Raw genomic sequence first — 18,494 nt, 5'->3', positions numbered from 1 at the left:
TCAATTAACTTAATTTCTACCGACTGTCTTTTCACTTTATCTATGTACATACATATATACATACATATGTACGTAATAACAATAGATAAAGTTTTGTGATCATGCGAAAATCGGGATTTTGGGGAGGGGGCCCCTATCCTATATTTCTATATACATGGATGTGTCTAGATTACGAATAGATTTTATATTCGGAAACTGTTTAAAATTGTGTATTTAAATCTTACTATATCGTCAAAGTATAATCAAATGTTATTTTGAAAGTATGAAGTAAATTTAAATCGCTGGTTGATGGTGAATCGTCCTATCAAAATTGTTTTAAGCAATTCAGTTTATATTACTCGCGGAAATTTGTTTATTTCAGTAGGTAGTTGTTTTATAGGTATTGGTATATACATAATATTGAGGTTAGAAATGGGCCCAGCAAAAGGGCCCACGCAAATGTTGAAACTTACATTTCGAGCCTAATAAAAAAAGCTAACCGATCCTTGGGCTGTTAAAGCAGGTATTAGTTGTTTGTGTATATCGTAAGAAATTTGTTTTGTTGAAACAACCAAACTTTAGGTCCCAAAGTGCAATATCCTATAAATTTTTACACACGTGAAATAGTTAAAAAGTTATTTAATTTTACTGAGGGCCCATATTTTCTAACAGATAGTGGGGCCCACATGCCATCGGGCATGTTCGCTTGTATGGCCAATCCGCCACTGAGTGTAGTTATCTACGACATAGACGAGTTTCCGCCATCATTTTGGGAGTTTAGACCAATTCGGCCATGTTGGTTCGTCGCTACTTTACTTCCTTCCCACCCGTCACAACAATTCTAATTGTTAAGACACTCCATACCCCCCCCCCCCCCTCATACAAGTATTATTATTTCATAGTATTATACAAAATAAATATATATCAATTAACATCCACAGAGACATCTATGGTCAAATTTGTAAATTTGCAGCATTTTATACAATTCATCGAAATTCGAGATTGCTGAAAACTCGATATTTGCGAGAAAATGGATAAGGTTGCCGATTTGTTGGAACAGTTTCAATGAAAATCAGATACATTGGCAAATTCTGATAGGAAACGATCGACCTGGAGTCACAAATCCAAGGTCTGGCCAGCAGAAACCAGTGAGATTTGAACCCGTGACCACTTTGTTCAAAGCATTATGTATATGCTAACCACTATGACTAGAGGTAGGATAGTCACAGTGCTTTCCATTGTCCGGCAAACCTTTAACAATGCATTTACAACCGTTGAACAATACACGGCCCCCTCAGGCTCCGGTGACTAACCATGACTAGTCTATTCTACTGGTTATTTATAGCAGCGGTTCCCAACCTGTGGTAAACGTACTACTTGGTGGTACGCGAAAAAAAACAGTAATGGCGGACATGCAAGAATGAATGATTTATAATCATAAATAGAAATATTTTTTATATAACATTATCCAGCAATTAATACCGTTTTATTCAAGGGAAATATAGAAATAGATTGAATGCAGCTCCAGACTTTGATGTGCAGTGTTGCGCTATTCGTAGTGCGTTCTTTCTCATAAATTTCATACAGACAATGAATTTCATGACAATGCATTTCAAGACAATGCAATTTCATGCAGTGCTGCCTAGTGCGGCATATGCTTTATAAATATCTGATGTCACGGTCATCAGAGAGATCCTCCGTCAGCAGGTGTCTCAGGTACCTGACTTCCCTCACGGTTTCAAGATTACGTCCATCCAAAATTATGTTGGAAACGAAATGGGGACCTCGACCCTATCGGAAAATCAATACCATGGATTTCCCCGTATTATACCGCATATTATGTTCTGCAGCATAACATGAGCAAACTTCCAGGAGGCGATCCAGAGCTGACGGAGAAATTAAATAAAATTAGAAATTAAGAGAAACTATTGAGTTTAAAACATTAGGATTGAAGTTTACTGTGGAGATTAAATACATACATATGTGGAGAATTAGCCCTAATTTGTTGAAAATTCAAAATTTCCAGAAATCTGTTTTTCAATTGTTTCATAAATAAGTTTATGCTTTCAATGAATGTGTTTTTTTTTAAATTATTTTATTTATTTGTATTGAAATATTAAAATTCCATACTTATTATGCGATTACACTACAATCACATTCACACGACTGTAATGTGTCGTCGAGAATCTTTCCAGTGGAAAACCAATTTACATAACTTTTAAACTGAAAACCACATTTTTTAAATAAATCCATAGATGCAGAATTAGTCACGGTGACATAAGCCAGAATGTCATCAATACCACAATCCGCCAATTTTCTACTCATGACCTTAATTAAGAGTTGATAATATCCTATTCGCCTGTAAGTCTTCAAAAATAAAAATTTATATTTAGATAAAAATAAGAATTAACACAGGAAGTACATACATACATATGTATGCATATATATACATATATATATATATATATATATATATATATATATATATATATATATATATATATATATATATATATATATATATATATAAATATATATATATATATATATATATATATATATATATATATATATATATATATAAATATATATATATATATATATATATATATATATATATATATATAATAGTTGAATGATAACATAATTCTTTTATATAGAGCGCATGTAAATCGCCTCGAATGGTTGTAAATATCCATCCTACCAGCTCATTACTATCCTTATTGAATAATCCTATAAACTGAATAATAATAATAATAATCCTTATTGAATAATCCTATAAATCCTATAAAGGCTGAACCGAGAGATACATAACATGTTTTAAAATATTCAAGCGAATAGGAAAATGTTTGCCGCCACGTCAAGTCGAGAATCTGTTGAGCAAACTCCAGTCCAATGGTAGCCAATGTAATTTCTGGATAATTCCTATATTAAGAGAAAATTAGGTATTAATGCAATATATGAGTATTTAATTATTCGGTATAGCTTGGCTGAGCTTACTCAATTATATAACAACTACTTGCTTTGTCACTAGGCAAGCATGCAATAACTGTTTCGTCAGTGATCGAAATAGAGTGAGGTAAATTTTCAGGAATATGTCGATATATATTTTTGCTTAGATTACAGTACATATATTAACATCGAATTCATATCTTTGATTTGAGTTTTTGTTAAAGCTTGCTTTAATGTGGATATGTCTTGTTTTGCCGAGAAACATAATTTGAATAGAGAACATACTGGTTTCCATATGAAGACGAGTCCTTCTTGTGGATCTCCTTCTGGAGCGTATGCCGTCATCGGATAATCGGGATGATTTTTAACGTTGACGATTTGCATCGCAATGGTCGCTCTTGCAATAATACCATTATTTCCTGAAAATAATGATAATAAAGAAGGCCAACTAGCTGGTGTTATAACTTTAAAAGGTTCCGACATGTCAAATTTCAACACAACCTGTCCACACAGTATCTATATCACAACTGAATACTACACACATCTCTCGTCAATTCACTTTTATACTTCATCCTGTACATACATATGGATTGGTGTAGTGACTAAGGATTCTAAATAATTCTGAAATGTATATGATTACAAAGGTAGTATCATAATTTTGTGCACATTTTTGTTTGCTAATACAAATACTTCCGGTCTCCGTGACGACACAGAATGTTAAATTACAGAAAACGCAAATATCGGAAGGCAAAGATCGAAAATCTAAAGATCTTATGTCGAAAGATCAAAAAAAATGGTGCATGGTAAACGGTACATACTCACTTAATTTGCGCGAGCAGGATACAACAGGAACAAGAGGAACATGGTTTTCCTCCCGTATTCTGCGCGCGCACATTAATACGGGAGGAAAAGCCTGTTCCTCTTGTTCCTGTTGTATCCTGCTCGCGAAAATTAAGTGAGTATGTACCGTTTACCATGCACCATTTTTTTTGATCTTTCGACTTAAGATCTTTAGATTTTCGATCTTTGCCTTCCGATATTTGCGTTTTCTGTAATTTAACATTCTGTCTCGTCACGTAGGCCCAAATACTTCATATTTCCTCTACCCATGGGTCGACAAACCGTAGCTCGCGAGCCGCATGCGACTCTTTAGTGAAAGTGCTCTAAAATTGTATCAATTTCAGCAGACGGGTCAAATGTTATGACCGGCATAAGTAAAGGGTTTTTTGCTATTTTTAAAGGAAAAATGAATCACGAGGTACATCAAGAAGCGCTTTGTGCGCAGAAATTTCCAGAAGAAATTTGCAAAGTTATGGAATTGATGATTAAGATTATTAACTCCATTAAACCTAATGCTCTTGATCATCGCCGATTTAAATAATTTTTAGTTGTAATAATCTTCTGCTGCATAACAAGGTACGTTGGTTATCAAGAGGAAACGATTTAAAACGTATCGCTTCCTTATTAACAGAAATTAAAATATTTCTCCTTGAGAAGGGGGTACACTATCCAGAACTAACGGACAATCAGTGGATCCAATAAAATTATTTCATGGTAAACGTTACGTCTCATCTAAATCAGCTTAATCGTAAACTACAAGGGACTGGAAATACAATTTTTTCGATGTTAGAAGAAGTTGTTTCATTCGAAAACAAAATTTCAAGATTTTGAAAGAGAAACTTTCATTCATGCCTGCTGAAACATCGCCAAGAAAATAATTCTAGTTTTTCTATTTCAAAACAATAATTTTAAATATGAGGGAAGCTTTTCTCAACACGTTTCAGGAATTCAGAAACAGCAAAGCGACGCTAGCTTTTAAAAAACCTCTTAATGCAACTGTAACCGAATTAAAATGTTCTACCTTTAATGTTGACACTGGCAAATTGAAATGCAATTGGTGGATTTAAAAAACAAAGAATTATGGCGCTCTAAATTTGAACGCCTTAGTGTTGATATGGAAATATTGGAGAAAAATGTGAACTAGCGTTTACTATTCTTTCCCTTTTCGGTTCTACATATTCATGCGAACAATATTTTTCAAGCATGAACCTTATCAAAAGTAAACTGAGAAGTCGTCTTATTGACGAGAACCTGGAATCATGACTAAAATTAAGAACAACAACATATAAACCTGACTTACTACAAATTTCCAAGGAGAGGCCATTGTTTACATTAAGTGTTTTTCAATCATTGTCATGATCACAATTTAATTTGTATTAATAAATAAGATTATTTTTAAGTATAATATCGAGTTTTATTCAGTGTTCATATAGTTTAATTAAAACTTAAAACTTTCATTTTAATAAACAGTGAACCTATGTACATATATAGTTTAAGTTAAAGAAATTTAGCTCTCGAATGAAATCTCAATCGTTGTACTGTTGAAATTTGACTAATAAGCTCTGTTGACTAATAAGTTAACCTTGCCTTAACCGAAAATTTAGTTTAAATTGAAATATATTTACTTTTGAACTATTTATTATTCTAACAATAAGAAAAAGACATTACAAAGTTTATTAAATACGTAATAAATATAAGTAAATACTTATATGTATTATGATCGAGTAGTATTATCAGAAACTATGAAATTCAAAACATTGGGATTGAAGTTTATTGTGGAGAATTGCATTAATATTACTATATATGTAGTAATAGCACCAATTATCTAAAAATAATATAAATAGCAATTAATACATAGATACAATTATGATACGTTATACATTGTATTAAATGTATTACTTACGGTAAAAAGCAAAGAGTTGTCTAAAACACACAATCCTGAAGCTGAGTAATTTGGTTTCCGGTGAATCATGTATATTGAGAAATGATGCAACTGTAATTAAAGCTTAATAAGAATATGTACCAAACCATTTCACATAAAATAAAATATGTAAGTATGTATATTGTTTTATCTTCCACATAATCAAATCTCATCAATTGGAATCAAAACTATTTGATACCAATAAAATTAACTGACCTTTGCTGACAAATTTACATCCCATTCATGAACCATGATTTGGTTTATTAATATTGCAAAATTTTTAACCTGAAAGTGTAAGATCCTAGCTATTAAAATAAAGAAAATATTGAAGATACAAGTCAAAAATGATTTTTTAATTTCTCACAATTTGCTTAGATCCATTGCAGACTGCAATTGGTACTAGCATTATCAATAAATACATAATACAATGGCGTAAAGCCAACACAAGTAATATTGTATGAAATGAGGCGTCTTCGCCGTTCAACTCAGTCAAAGACATCATGGCGTGAAACAAATTGAAAACGATCGATATGAACGTGCCCGTGAATATGATCAATACTTTAAACGAGAATAATTCATTTATCCCAATCGTAGCATCGCAGATCATATCGTATATTTTCCACAGCTCGTGTATTTTCTGTATATCGGACATCTCTCCGAGTGTACTCTGGTTTAATTGTCGAATTCGATCTTTCAATACATTATCTATCAGTAGTATTGAACAGTCAAAGCTGTATTTGAATCGCTTTCGAGCAATAGTCGTTAAAATATCACTCATTGCGTTAAAATATAAATTTGACATTATAATTAAAGAGGTGAAAATTGATAAGAGGGTAGCAAAAAAAAGTCCAGGACAATAAGTTACAATGATCATGGAAAAACTAGGAGGCTCCTTCCACGAGCTGGTGAGATGTGCTTGAAAGAGAATATATATTAAGTTGAAAATGTTTTGAAAAAAGAAAGATCCTATATATCGCATTTTTAAAAATGTGTATTGTATTTTGTGACCGATGGTTTGAAATCCGGAATCAATGCCGACATACAGATCAAAAACTTTAAGGTATGTTTTATTTCTATACTGCAGTGATAATCCAGTGATGATCATGATAACGAAACTGATGTAAATGCGGAAATAACCACCCAATCGAAGAAACATAGAATAATTTCGAGCCGATACAATCATTTCACCAGAGAGTAATACTTTGATTGTGCAACATGTGTAGATCATACCAAATGCAATGGACAAGATGTATAAGAATACGCTTATTTTCATTTGTGAATTTGGAGGATTTATGTTGAAGACAAATGGAAGGAAGCCGGCCAATTGGCTTAAAAATATAATCGGCGATATTGCGTCTAGTGCTGTGTCGGCTTTTGTAAATTTGCGGATCCATCTTCGTAGCATTTCTGTGACTCTTGATGTCGTTTATATTAGAGCATAGGTTAACAAAACTGAATAAAATATTCACAGTAGAATGATAATTATAATTCAATTAAAGTAATTACTATATAAAAAATAGAAAATCGATACTATGTAATTAATCCATTATGAAATTAATCAAAATTATTATGTATTTTAATTGAAATTATTAGTATTTCTGCTATCTTCGAGATAATAAGTAGTGCCTTGTCCCCTCCCTCTTTCCTCAAAAAAAAAAGAAAAAACATTAGAATTTTTTTTCATAATCATTATTGTGGAAGTATTAGTGTTGTACCCGATGAAATATCATCGCATGGGTGTTGGCATATTAAGTTATCAAATAAAGAAATAATTAAAATATAGGTGTTGGTCCTGTGTTCGATCCGCTCGCGGTCGAATTTTTTCAAATTCCTTTTAAATATGTTTAATTTAATATTTATATTTAATTGTTTAATATGAAAAAAAAAATGGTAAAATCTGTCTACCTATGTAGTAGGTAGGCAGTTTTTTATGGGTCTACGTGACGAGACAGAATGTTAAATTACAGAAAACACAAATATCGGAAGGCAAAGATCGAAAATCGAAAGATCTTAAGTCGAAAGATCAAAAAAAAATGGTGCATGGTAAACGGTACATACTCACGTACATACTCACTTAATTTGCGCGAGCAGGATACAACAGGAACAAGAGGAACATGCTTTTCCTCCCGTATTCTGCACGCGCACATTAATACTGGAGGAAAAGCCTGTTCCTCTTGTTCCTGTTGTATCCTGCTCGCGCAAATTAAGTGAGTATGTACCGTTTCCAATGCACCATTTTTTTTTTGATCTTTCGCCTTAAGATCTTTCGATTTTCGATCTTTGCCTTCCGATATTTGCGTTTTCTGTAATTTAACATTCTGTCTCGTCACGGAGACCGGTTTTTTATATGTAGGTAGGTAGTACCTATTGCATGTTTTTATAGACAATTAAATAAAATTTAAAAAAAAAAACATTAATTATATTTATAATCTTTAATCACATACATATTTCAAGGATTGAATCAAACCTAGAACAATCATGGGTGGTTAATTGTAACTACTACATTGCAGCAAATTGAATCAAAATAATTGAGTATGTTGTTGTAGCACATATGATCTGAAATGAGCGAAATTACATCTTAATATGAATCATTGAATACTTAACAGTGTACCTATGCATAAAAGAGTGTAAGATACTCACAGTAAACATTAAAGTGTTATCTATAGCAAACAAACCAGACGCTGAGAAGTTTGGCGACGTATGCAACTAATATTTGATGCAATTAAATTTTTAAATTAGTAAAAAATAGTTATATTTAAGTCTAAACATATTATGATAACAAATATCAAAAGTGCGTCATTTGACTCATTCATCGTTATCTTGTTAATCAAAACTGTGGTTTTATTTGCCTAAAACTATCCATACATTTCAATAATCAATTCAGAATGCTTCTTATAAACATGTTTGAATAGTGCACCTGTATTTTGGTGGTTTTGGAGTGATATTTTGATTTCTGGTCTTTTATTTGTCAATTACAAGTCATAAATTTTATTTTATATTAATTTACATAACTATGACAAACACACATTTAGTAAGATAATTATAGTATAATGTTCGTCTATAATGGGAAGTTGTTTGTAAAAAACATCAAATTCAAACCATGTTTGTTATTATATTGTCAATATATCAACACAGTAATCTATCACATTTGAGGTTAGAAATATTCAATACGGTTTGAATCAAATGGAGCCCATTGAAGGTTTTGTCTACATAATTAGGAACCAGAACTTTTTAAATTATGATTGATTCAAACCATCAGAAACAATATAATCCATATTTTTTGGATTGAAATTTATTGTAGAGAATTGTATTAATATTACTATATATGTCTTCATTGCTTCGATAATCTAATATCAAATGTAAATTATTTTAATGCTAACTTATAAATTATTATGTAAAATTATTACATTCGATTACAAACATACTAACAGTAAATAGTAAAGTGTTGTCTAGAGCGCATATTCCTGAAGCTGAATGGCTTGGTGTTCTGCAAATCTAATATAATGAAAATTCATGCAACTGTAATTTTAAATATTTTATAAGTACAAATATTAATTAATATGATTATAAAATAGATGTGTTTACACTGTAAAAATATGATGGATCATTTTAGAAATACACTATTTCAACGATGAGATTATAAAAATTTCAAAAATGTAATGTTGACTGAAGAATACATATGTATTGTATTATTCAGATACAATTTTTTTGATGACGATTCTAAAATTTTCTTTTCTTTTCTTTTAAGGAGATAGAACATTATTTTTATGAAGATTATTTTTGTTTGATTGTAGAAGTTTATTTATTCCTATATATTATATTATGGAACTTTTTTAAATGAACCTAGGTATGTATTTGCTAGTTTTTTGAATGACGTGGATTATCCCGAACGGTCTATTACCTTGATAAATCAATACATATAATGATATAATATAATATTAGGGGTACGGAAAGTAGTCAAAAAATTTTTTTCTAGTGAAAAAGATTTATTCATCAAAAAACTTAAATACTAATCAACAAAATAATTTCCATCATTTTCTATCACGAGCCTGTATACACCATTTATACGCCAGTGTAAAGGCTTTTTTGAAATAGTTCTTTGATTTTTCATTGAAAAACTTAACGGTTGGACCGGGTTCAAGCAATTCACAATGTATCACTTCAGAAAAATCCAACCATACACAAAGAAGGACCTTCGTGATGGTCAAGGGGTTGAAACAGGTAATTTTCCGAAAGAAACCCGTTGTTTTTGTCGTTTTTTCCCGCCATCGACTTCGGGATATCATCATGTTATTTTCGTGCGATCTCCTTAATGTCCCTATTTCCATTTTTAAATTGTTTAGTTGTCCTTGTCTAGGGGCCGTGGTGTGTTTCTCTTGAATAGGAGCGCATTCCAGAGGAGTTCGGGCATCTGTCTGACGAGGGAGTATGAGAGTGTATTGACCGCGATAAGGGATAGTATGTGCTATGTATGTTCGTACAAAGCCAAGAAAGTCGAATTACATAATTTTTAAACTGAAAACCAGATTTTTAAAGTAAATCCATATATTCAGATTTAGTCACGGTGACATATGTAAGCCAGAAAGTCATCAATATTACAATTTGTCAATTTTCTACTCATAACCTAAATTAAGAGTTGAGCCAGTGTCTTCAAAAATAAAAATTTATATTTAGATAAAAATAAGAATTAACACAGAAAGTACATACATATGTACATATGTATGCATGTGCATATATAAGAGTTGAATGATAACATACTTTTTTTATAAAGAGCGCATGTAAAGCACCTCGAATGGTTTCTACATATCCATCCACCACCTCATTACTATCCTCATTGAATAATCCTATGGCTGAACCGAGAGATAACATTGTTTTAAAATATTCAAGTGAATAGGAAAATGTTTGTCTATTCGACAATCTCTTGAGCATACCCCAGTCCGATGGTAGCCAATGTAATTTCTGGATAATACCTATATTAAGAGACAATTAGGTATTAATGCAATATATGAGTATTTAATTATTCGGTTAAGCTTGGCTTAGCTTACTCAATTATATAACAACTATTTGCTTTGTCACTAGGCAAGCATGCAACAACTGTTTCGTCAGTGATCGAAATAGAGTGAGGTAAATTTTCAGGAATATGTCGATATATATTTTTGCTTAGATTACAGTAGGTATATTAAAATCTTTGCAAATATAGTATATCTTATCTTTGATTTGAGTGTTTGCTAGTTGAAATAAAAAGCGAGTACGCACATCTTCTGCTACATAACAAGGTACGTTGGTTACAGTGGTGTAGAGCTAAATTTTGAGGTTTTTTTTTGCAATTTTTTTTACAATTTTTACAATACATGCATTTTTACATAATTAATTTCGACTCTACTTAAATGACTCTAAGGTCGAAAACGCTACATGCCGGAAGACTCTTCTTTGTCAGTACTTTTAAAGGTGATTTAAAAGTATTGTTCGGTGAGGACCACGAAAAGGTGGAAGCCCAACACCTTACCAGGAAAGGAAACAAATGGAAAAGGGAAGTTAATTTAGAAGCTGGAATGGTATTAAAAATTAGTAAACATAACGATACTACAAATAAAAAGAAAAATTAGAAACATGCAATTCATTATTACTTTAATTTAACAAAGATTAGTGACAAACTCAGAAAACTACATATGTATAATAACTTCCAGAGTTCATCTACATTGACATCGTTTTTATTTACCAACGTTCACATTTTTCACATATCTACCGAATGCTTTTTTTTTATACGCACCCATTACTCCTTAATTTATTGCGTAACTATTCGTGATCATGCAAAAAAAATCAGACCCTTTTTTTGCATAATGCAAGAAATGCATCAAATGTATCCTCAAAGCAATCTTCGAGTGATGAATGTATCATTCAGTTCATGGCACAAAGGCGTTTGTTTGTTAATTAATTTGAGAACTATGTACCTACCTACCCTCATGTATCGATAGTACAACTGAACGTCCACCCTAGACAATGGTTTGAGCCGTCATAAACGAAAAAAACGGTCCAGAGCCCATTTATTTCGTTAATGGGTCCATGAATGGGGACCAATATTAAAATGTGCTAAAGACACATCTGGTGCCTCACATGTGGTATCCTTGATCCTGACAGCATTTTTATGCACGACAGAGATCTTTCTCATCAAGCTTGGGTGAAAAATATATTTCAAAAGTGGTAATTAAAGTTTTATACTATTTTGATTTTTGAAATTTTTTATGGCGGGTCGCGTACCGGTGCTGATAAATAGTAGCGGGACGCCGTACCGGCTATTCTACAACCCTGGTTGGTTATCAATAGGAAACGTTTAAAAACGTTTCGCTTCTTTATTGACAGAAATTAAAACATTTCTCCTTGAGAAGGGTGTACACTAGACAGAATTATTCTCTTTATTATTCTAACAGTAAGAAAAAGGCATTACAAAGTTTAGTAAATACTTATATTTATTATGATCGAGTAGTATTATCAGAAACTATGAAATTCAAAACATTGGTATTGGAGTTTATTGTGGAGAATTGCATTAATATTACTATATATGTAGTAATAGCACCAATTATCTAAAAATAATATAAATAGCAATTAATATATACATACAATTATGATACGTCATATAATACATTGTATTAAATGTATTACTTACGGTAAAAAGCAAAGAGTTGTCTAAAACACACAATCCTGAAGCTGAGTAATTTGGTTTCCGGTGAATCATGTACATAGAGAAATGATGCAACTGTAATTAAAGCTTAATAAGAATATGTACCAAACCATTTCACACAAAATAAAATATGTAAGTGTGTATATTGTTTTATCTTCCACATAATCAAATCTCATCAATTGGAATCAAAACTATTTGATACCAATATAATTAACTGACCTTTGCTGACAAATTTACATCCCATTCATGAACCATGAGTTGGTTTATTAATATTGCAAAATTTTTAATCTGAAAGTGTAAGATCCTAGCTATTAAAATAAACAAAATATTGAAGATACAAGTCAAAAAAGATTTTTTAATTTCTCACAATTTGCTTAGATCCATTGCAGACTGCAATTGGTACTAGCATTATCAATAAATACATAATACAATGGTGTAAAGCCAACACAAGTAATATTGTATGAAATGAGGCGTCTTCGCCGTTCAACTCGGTCAAAGACATCATGGCGTGAAACAAATTGAAAACGATCGATATGAACGTGCCCGTGAATATGATCAATACTTTAAACGAGAATAATTCATTTATCCCAATCGTAGCATCGCAGATCATATCGTATATTTTCCACAGCTCGTGTATTTTCTGTATATCGGACATCTCTCCGAGTGTACTCTGGTTTAATTGTCGAATTCGATCTTTCAATACATTATCTATCAGTAGTATTGAACAGTCAAAGCTGTATTTGAATCGCTTTCGAGCAATAGTCGTTAAAATATCACTCATTGCGTTAAAATATAAATTTGACATTCTAATTAAAGAGGTGAAAATTGATAAGAGGGTAGCAAAAAAAAGTCCAGGACAATAAGTTACAATGATCATGGAAAAACTAGGAGGCTCCTTCCACGAGCTGGTGAGGTGTGCGTGAAAGAGAATATATATTAAGTTGAAAATGTTTTGAAAAAAGAAAGATCCTATATATCGCATTTTTAAAAATGTGTATTGTATTTTGTGACCGATGGTTTGAAATCCGGAATCAATGCCGACATACACATCAAAAACTTTAAGGTATGTTTTATTTCTATACTGCAGTGATAATCCAGTGATGATCATGATAACGAAACTGATGTAAATGCGGAAATAACCACCCAATCGAAGAAACATAGAATAATTTCGAGCCGATACAATCATTTCACCAGACAGTAATACTTTGATTGTGCAACATGTGTAGATCATACCAAGTGCAATGGACAAGATGTATAAGAATACGCTTATTTTCATTTGTGAATTTGGAGGATTTATGTTGAAGACAAATGGAAGGAAGCCGGCCAATTGGCTTAAAAATATAATCGGCGATATTGCGTCTAGTGCTGTGTCGGCTTTTGTAAATTTGCGGATCCATCTTCGTAGCATTTCTGTGACTCTTGATGTCGTTTATATTAGAGCATAGGTTAACAAAACTGAATAAAATATTCACAGTAGAATGATAATTATAATTCAATTAAAGTAATTACTATATAAAAAATAAAAAATCGATACTAATTAATCCATTATGAAATTAATCAAAATTATTATATATTTTAATTGAAATTATTAGTATTTCTGCTATCTTCGAGATAATAAGTAGTGCCTTGTCCCCTCCCTCTTTCCTCAAAAAAAAAGAAAAAACAATAGAATTTTTTTTCATAATCATTATTGTGGTAGTATTAGTGTTGTACCCGATGAAATATCATCGCATCGATGTTGGCATATTAAGTTATCAAATAAAGAAACAATTAAAAGATAGGTGCTGGTCCTGTGTTCGATCCGCTCGCGGTCGAATTTTTTCAAATTCCTTAATATTTATATTTAATTGTTTAATATGAAAAAAAAATGGCAAAATCTGCCTACCTACTACATAGGTAGGCAGATTTTTATGGGTCTACGTGACGAGACAGAATGTTAAATTACGGAAAAAAACAAATATCGGAAGACAAAGATCGAAAATCGAAAGATCTTAAGTCGAAAGATCAAAAAAAAAATGGTGCATGGTAAACGGTACATACTCACGTACATACTCAATTAATTTGCGCGAGCAGGATACAACAGGAACAAGAGGAACATGCTTTTCCTCCCGTATTCTGCGCGCGCACATTAATACTACCATCGATATTTAGCGATAACTGTTATACTCAATGGACAAATGCTCAAATGACGGGCTGTTTTTTTCATCTACAGCAAAACATTATGAAAAAAATGAAAGAACTGGGTTTATCCCAGTTCTATAACGAAAACATAGATAATGGGATAAAATTCAAAATGATTTTATTTCGTTTATGTTCGTTTGTTCCGCCCGAAAAAGTTAACAAATGTTGGGAAGGATACAAATTTGCATTATTCGTAAAATGTAAAAATTTTAGCAAAAGTATAAATCTGTCCCTTGCCATCATTTTTCCGAACCACGGAATGCATCTAGAATTTGTGGACCAGTATGATAATATATTTGGTCTTACAGTAAGACCCATTTCCATGATTATAGCAAAAAAAGCTTTCATTTCTCCCACTGTTGTCGGATGCCATTTTTTCACTCTTGAATGAAGAGACAAAGTGTTAGAATCGATATATTGTTGGGCATATCGATTACTTTCCATAACAATAATCTGCCATAATTCTTCGGTAAAAAATAAATTGAAGTACGAAATTGGCAACGCATCAGTTGGTGGTGGATATTTCGGGCCCGGGATTTCTACAAATGGTGGTAGTTGAGGATTATCGGATAAATCTTGATCCAAAAATACTTCGGTAAATGCTTCTTCAATTTCGGGTTCATCATCAGAGTCAATTTCGGGTTCATAATCAATGTCAATTTCGGGTTCGTTGTCATATAAGGAGTTATTACTTGGGAATTGATTATTGTCGATAAATTCATTTTCAGAATCAGAGCTGCTGATTTGTCGAGTTCCTCGGCGAGGAGCTATTATTTCGCTTTCGTCACTTTCACTGACCGTTATCATTTTGCAGAGCTAAAATAAATGGAATAGTAACAAAAAACAATAGAAATCCGCTTTCAATTATATAGGTCACGAGACGTCACGAATTCGTGCAATCAATCAAATGCAACTGAAATGCATACAAAATGTTTATGATACATGTTGAAAAATTATTTGATTATTTGAAACTTCGCATCCTTGTGTGTCTCGCTCACACGTAAACAATTAAAACCAAGAAAGAAAGAGAAAAAGACCGCTACCTGTTTCATATGTATTGCATGTTGTAAAGAGACATCGATGTCTAAAAATAGATTATTGAAAAAAATAATGCGTCGGGAAAACAATCGTCAAAACTTATTAAGTGTATATATGTAGGTATCTCTTTCGTACGCACGCATGTAAAAGCAAGACAGAAAGAGAGAGCGCGAGTCCACAACTGCTTCTTAAAAATTTATATAAAGTATTTCAAAAATTACGCGCGTTCGGCGAAGTAAGTATGTAATAAAAATATTATATTTTTTTTTTTCAAAATAATTACAAATGTTAGCATTTTTCGCTTGGACATTGAAAAACCTCGTAGCAGCCAAAGGGTTAAGCTAATTTCAATAGTTCACAAAGTGAAACAAAGTGAATAGCAGAACCCATGAAGACGGGCTTGCGAACCTTGGTCTAGAATCCGTTCATACGTAAGATTTTACTCTTTTTAGGAAATATTTTTTGCGGAACTCAGTTGAGAAACTCTGAATACGTAGGATTTGAAAACATAATTTTTGGGGAAAAAATCGAAAACCAAAGAATCTCCCATTTTTTACTTACCTCTTATTAACTTCACATGGTTTTCGTGTTAGTGGTAATTTTTTATATCTCATATATCTAATCCGATCGTTTTCATACTTTGCCATATTGCTCATTTTTATCAAATGCAAAGTTTCATAATGACGATTTGCGAACCTTAGTTCAGGAGCCCTGCATACGTAAAAGTTTGGATTGCTAAAAAAAACTATTTGAAAAAAAAAATTGCTGCCCGGTTTAGAAACTCTGCTTAAAAATAAATGTTTGCGATCCTGACTCGATGTCAGGTGCTGCAATGATTTAATCAAACATTATTATTATATTCGGAAATTAATTTTAAAAAATTTAAACCCGTCGAGTATTCAATCGAGTATCGAGTCAAATTGACTCGATATCCGATTTATGTAAATATGGAGCGTTTTATTAAACAATATTACTTTATCTATGCTTTATATTATGTTTTCGGACTTTTTGTGGCTGGACCTTTAAAAGGGTGGATGTTTTTCGGTTGGACGTTTTATTATCTGGGCTTTTTACTGTCTGGATCACTTAGCAGGTGGGCATTCTAACGGGTGGATCTTCTTTCGTGGTGCCCTTGTCGTTGGATCTTATAGCTTTGGACCTTATGTCGTGACACACTCTTGAGCATACCCCAGTCCGATGGTAGCCAATGTAATTTCTGGTTAATTCCTATATTAAGAGACAATTAGATATTAATGCAATATATGAGTATTTAATTATTCGGTTTAGCTTAGCTGAGCTTACTCAATTATATAACAACTCTTTGTTTTGTCACTAGGCAAGCATTCAACAACTGTTTCGTCAGTGATCGAAATAGAGTGAGGTAAATTTTCAGGAATGTGTCGATATATATTTTTGCTTAGATTACAGTATATTAAAATCTTTGTACACAGTATATCCTATCTTTGATTTGAGTGTTTGCTAGTTAAAATAGAAAGTGAGTATGCACATCTGCTACATAACAAGGTACGTTGGTTATCAAGAGGAAACGTTTAAAAACGTTTCGCTTCTTTATTGACAGAAATTAAAACATTTCTCCTTGAGAAGGGTGTACACTAGACAGAATTAACGGACAATCAGTTGAACCAAAAATTTTAATTCATGGTAGACGTTACGTCTCATTAAGAGTTAGCTTAACCACTGCCCTGAAAATTTAGTACAAATTGAAATATATATACTTTTGAACTCTTTATTATTCTAACATTAAGAAAAAGGCATTACAAAGTTTAGTAAATACTTATATTTATTATGATCGAGTAGTATTATCATAAACTATGAAATTCAAAACATTGGGATTGAAGTTTATTGTGGAGAATTGTATTAATATTACTATATATGTAGTAATAGCACCAATTATCTAAAAATAATATAAATAGCAATTAATATATACATACAATTATGATACGTCATATAATACATTGTATTAAATGTATTACTTACGGTAAAAAGCAAAGAGTTGTCTAAAACACACAATCCTGAAGCTGAGTAATTTGGTTTCCGGTGAATCATGTACATTGAGAAATGATGCAACTGTAATTAAAGCTTAATAAGAATATGTACTAAACCATTTCACATTTCATAACATAAATAAGTATGTTGTTTTATCTTCCACATAATCAAATCTTATCAATTGGAATCAAAACTATTTGATACCAATATAATTAACTCACCTTTGTTGACAAATTTACATCCCATTCATGAATCATGATTTGGTTTATTAATATTGCAACATTTTTAGCCTGAAATTATAAGATCTAGCTATTAAAATAAACAAAATATTTAAGATACATGTCAAAAATGATATTGAAATTTCTAACAGCTTGTTTAGATACGTTGCAGACTGCAATTGGTACTAGCATTATCAATAAATAGACCAAACAATGGTGCAAAGCCATCACAAGTAATATTGTATGAAATGAGGCGTCTTCCCCATTCAACTCGGTCAAAGACATCATTGCGTGGAACAAATTGAAAACGATCGATATGAATGTGCCGGTGAATACGATTAATACTTTAAACGAGAATAATTCGTTTATCCCAATTGTAGCATCGCAGATCATATCGTATATTTTCCACAGTTCGTGTATCTTCTGTATATCAGACATTTCTCTGGATGTACTCTGGTTTAATTGTCAAATATGATCTTTAAATACATTATCTATCAATAGTATTGAACAGTCAAAGCTGTATTTGAATCGCTTTCGAGCAATAGTAATTAAAATATCACTCATTGCATTAAAATATAAATTTGTAATTCTAATTAAAGACGTGAAGATTATTAAGAGGGTAGCAAAAAAAAGTCCAGGACAATAAGTTACAATGATCATGGAAAAACTAGGAGGCTCC

General features: G+C 31.8%; 2 protein-coding genes across 2 annotated transcripts; both read right to left on the bottom strand.

Annotated features, from left to right (window-relative positions):
• Positions 1-12,162: 12,162 nt before the first annotated feature.
• On the bottom strand, positions 12,163-13,026 carry LOC143918611 (putative gustatory receptor 28b). The gene is made up of 4 exons (XM_077440551.1): positions 12,739-13,026; positions 12,591-12,659; positions 12,357-12,446; positions 12,163-12,273 (listed from the first exon to the last, which is right to left on the bottom strand). Exons 1-4 carry the CDS (start codon positions 13,024-13,026, stop codon positions 12,163-12,165), a joined length of 558 nt encoding a protein of 185 aa, XP_077296677.1.
• A 4,368-nt stretch (positions 13,027-17,394) lies between these two features.
• LOC143918610 (putative gustatory receptor 28b) lies at positions 17,395-18,253 on the bottom strand. Its single transcript, XM_077440550.1, has 4 exons — positions 17,966-18,253; positions 17,819-17,887; positions 17,589-17,678; positions 17,395-17,505 (listed from the first exon to the last, which is right to left on the bottom strand). Exons 1-4 carry the CDS (start codon positions 18,251-18,253, stop codon positions 17,395-17,397), a joined length of 558 nt encoding a protein of 185 aa, XP_077296676.1.
• Positions 18,254-18,494: the final 241 nt, after the last annotated feature.

This window comes from Arctopsyche grandis, chromosome 11 (assembly GCF_051622035.1).
Source record: "Arctopsyche grandis isolate Sample6627 chromosome 11, ASM5162203v2, whole genome shotgun sequence".
Classification (NCBI taxonomy): domain Eukaryota; kingdom Metazoa; phylum Arthropoda; class Insecta; order Trichoptera; family Hydropsychidae; genus Arctopsyche; species Arctopsyche grandis.
The sequence above is the reverse complement of the archived record's forward strand: the minus strand, read 5'-3'. Positions and strand labels throughout refer to the sequence as shown.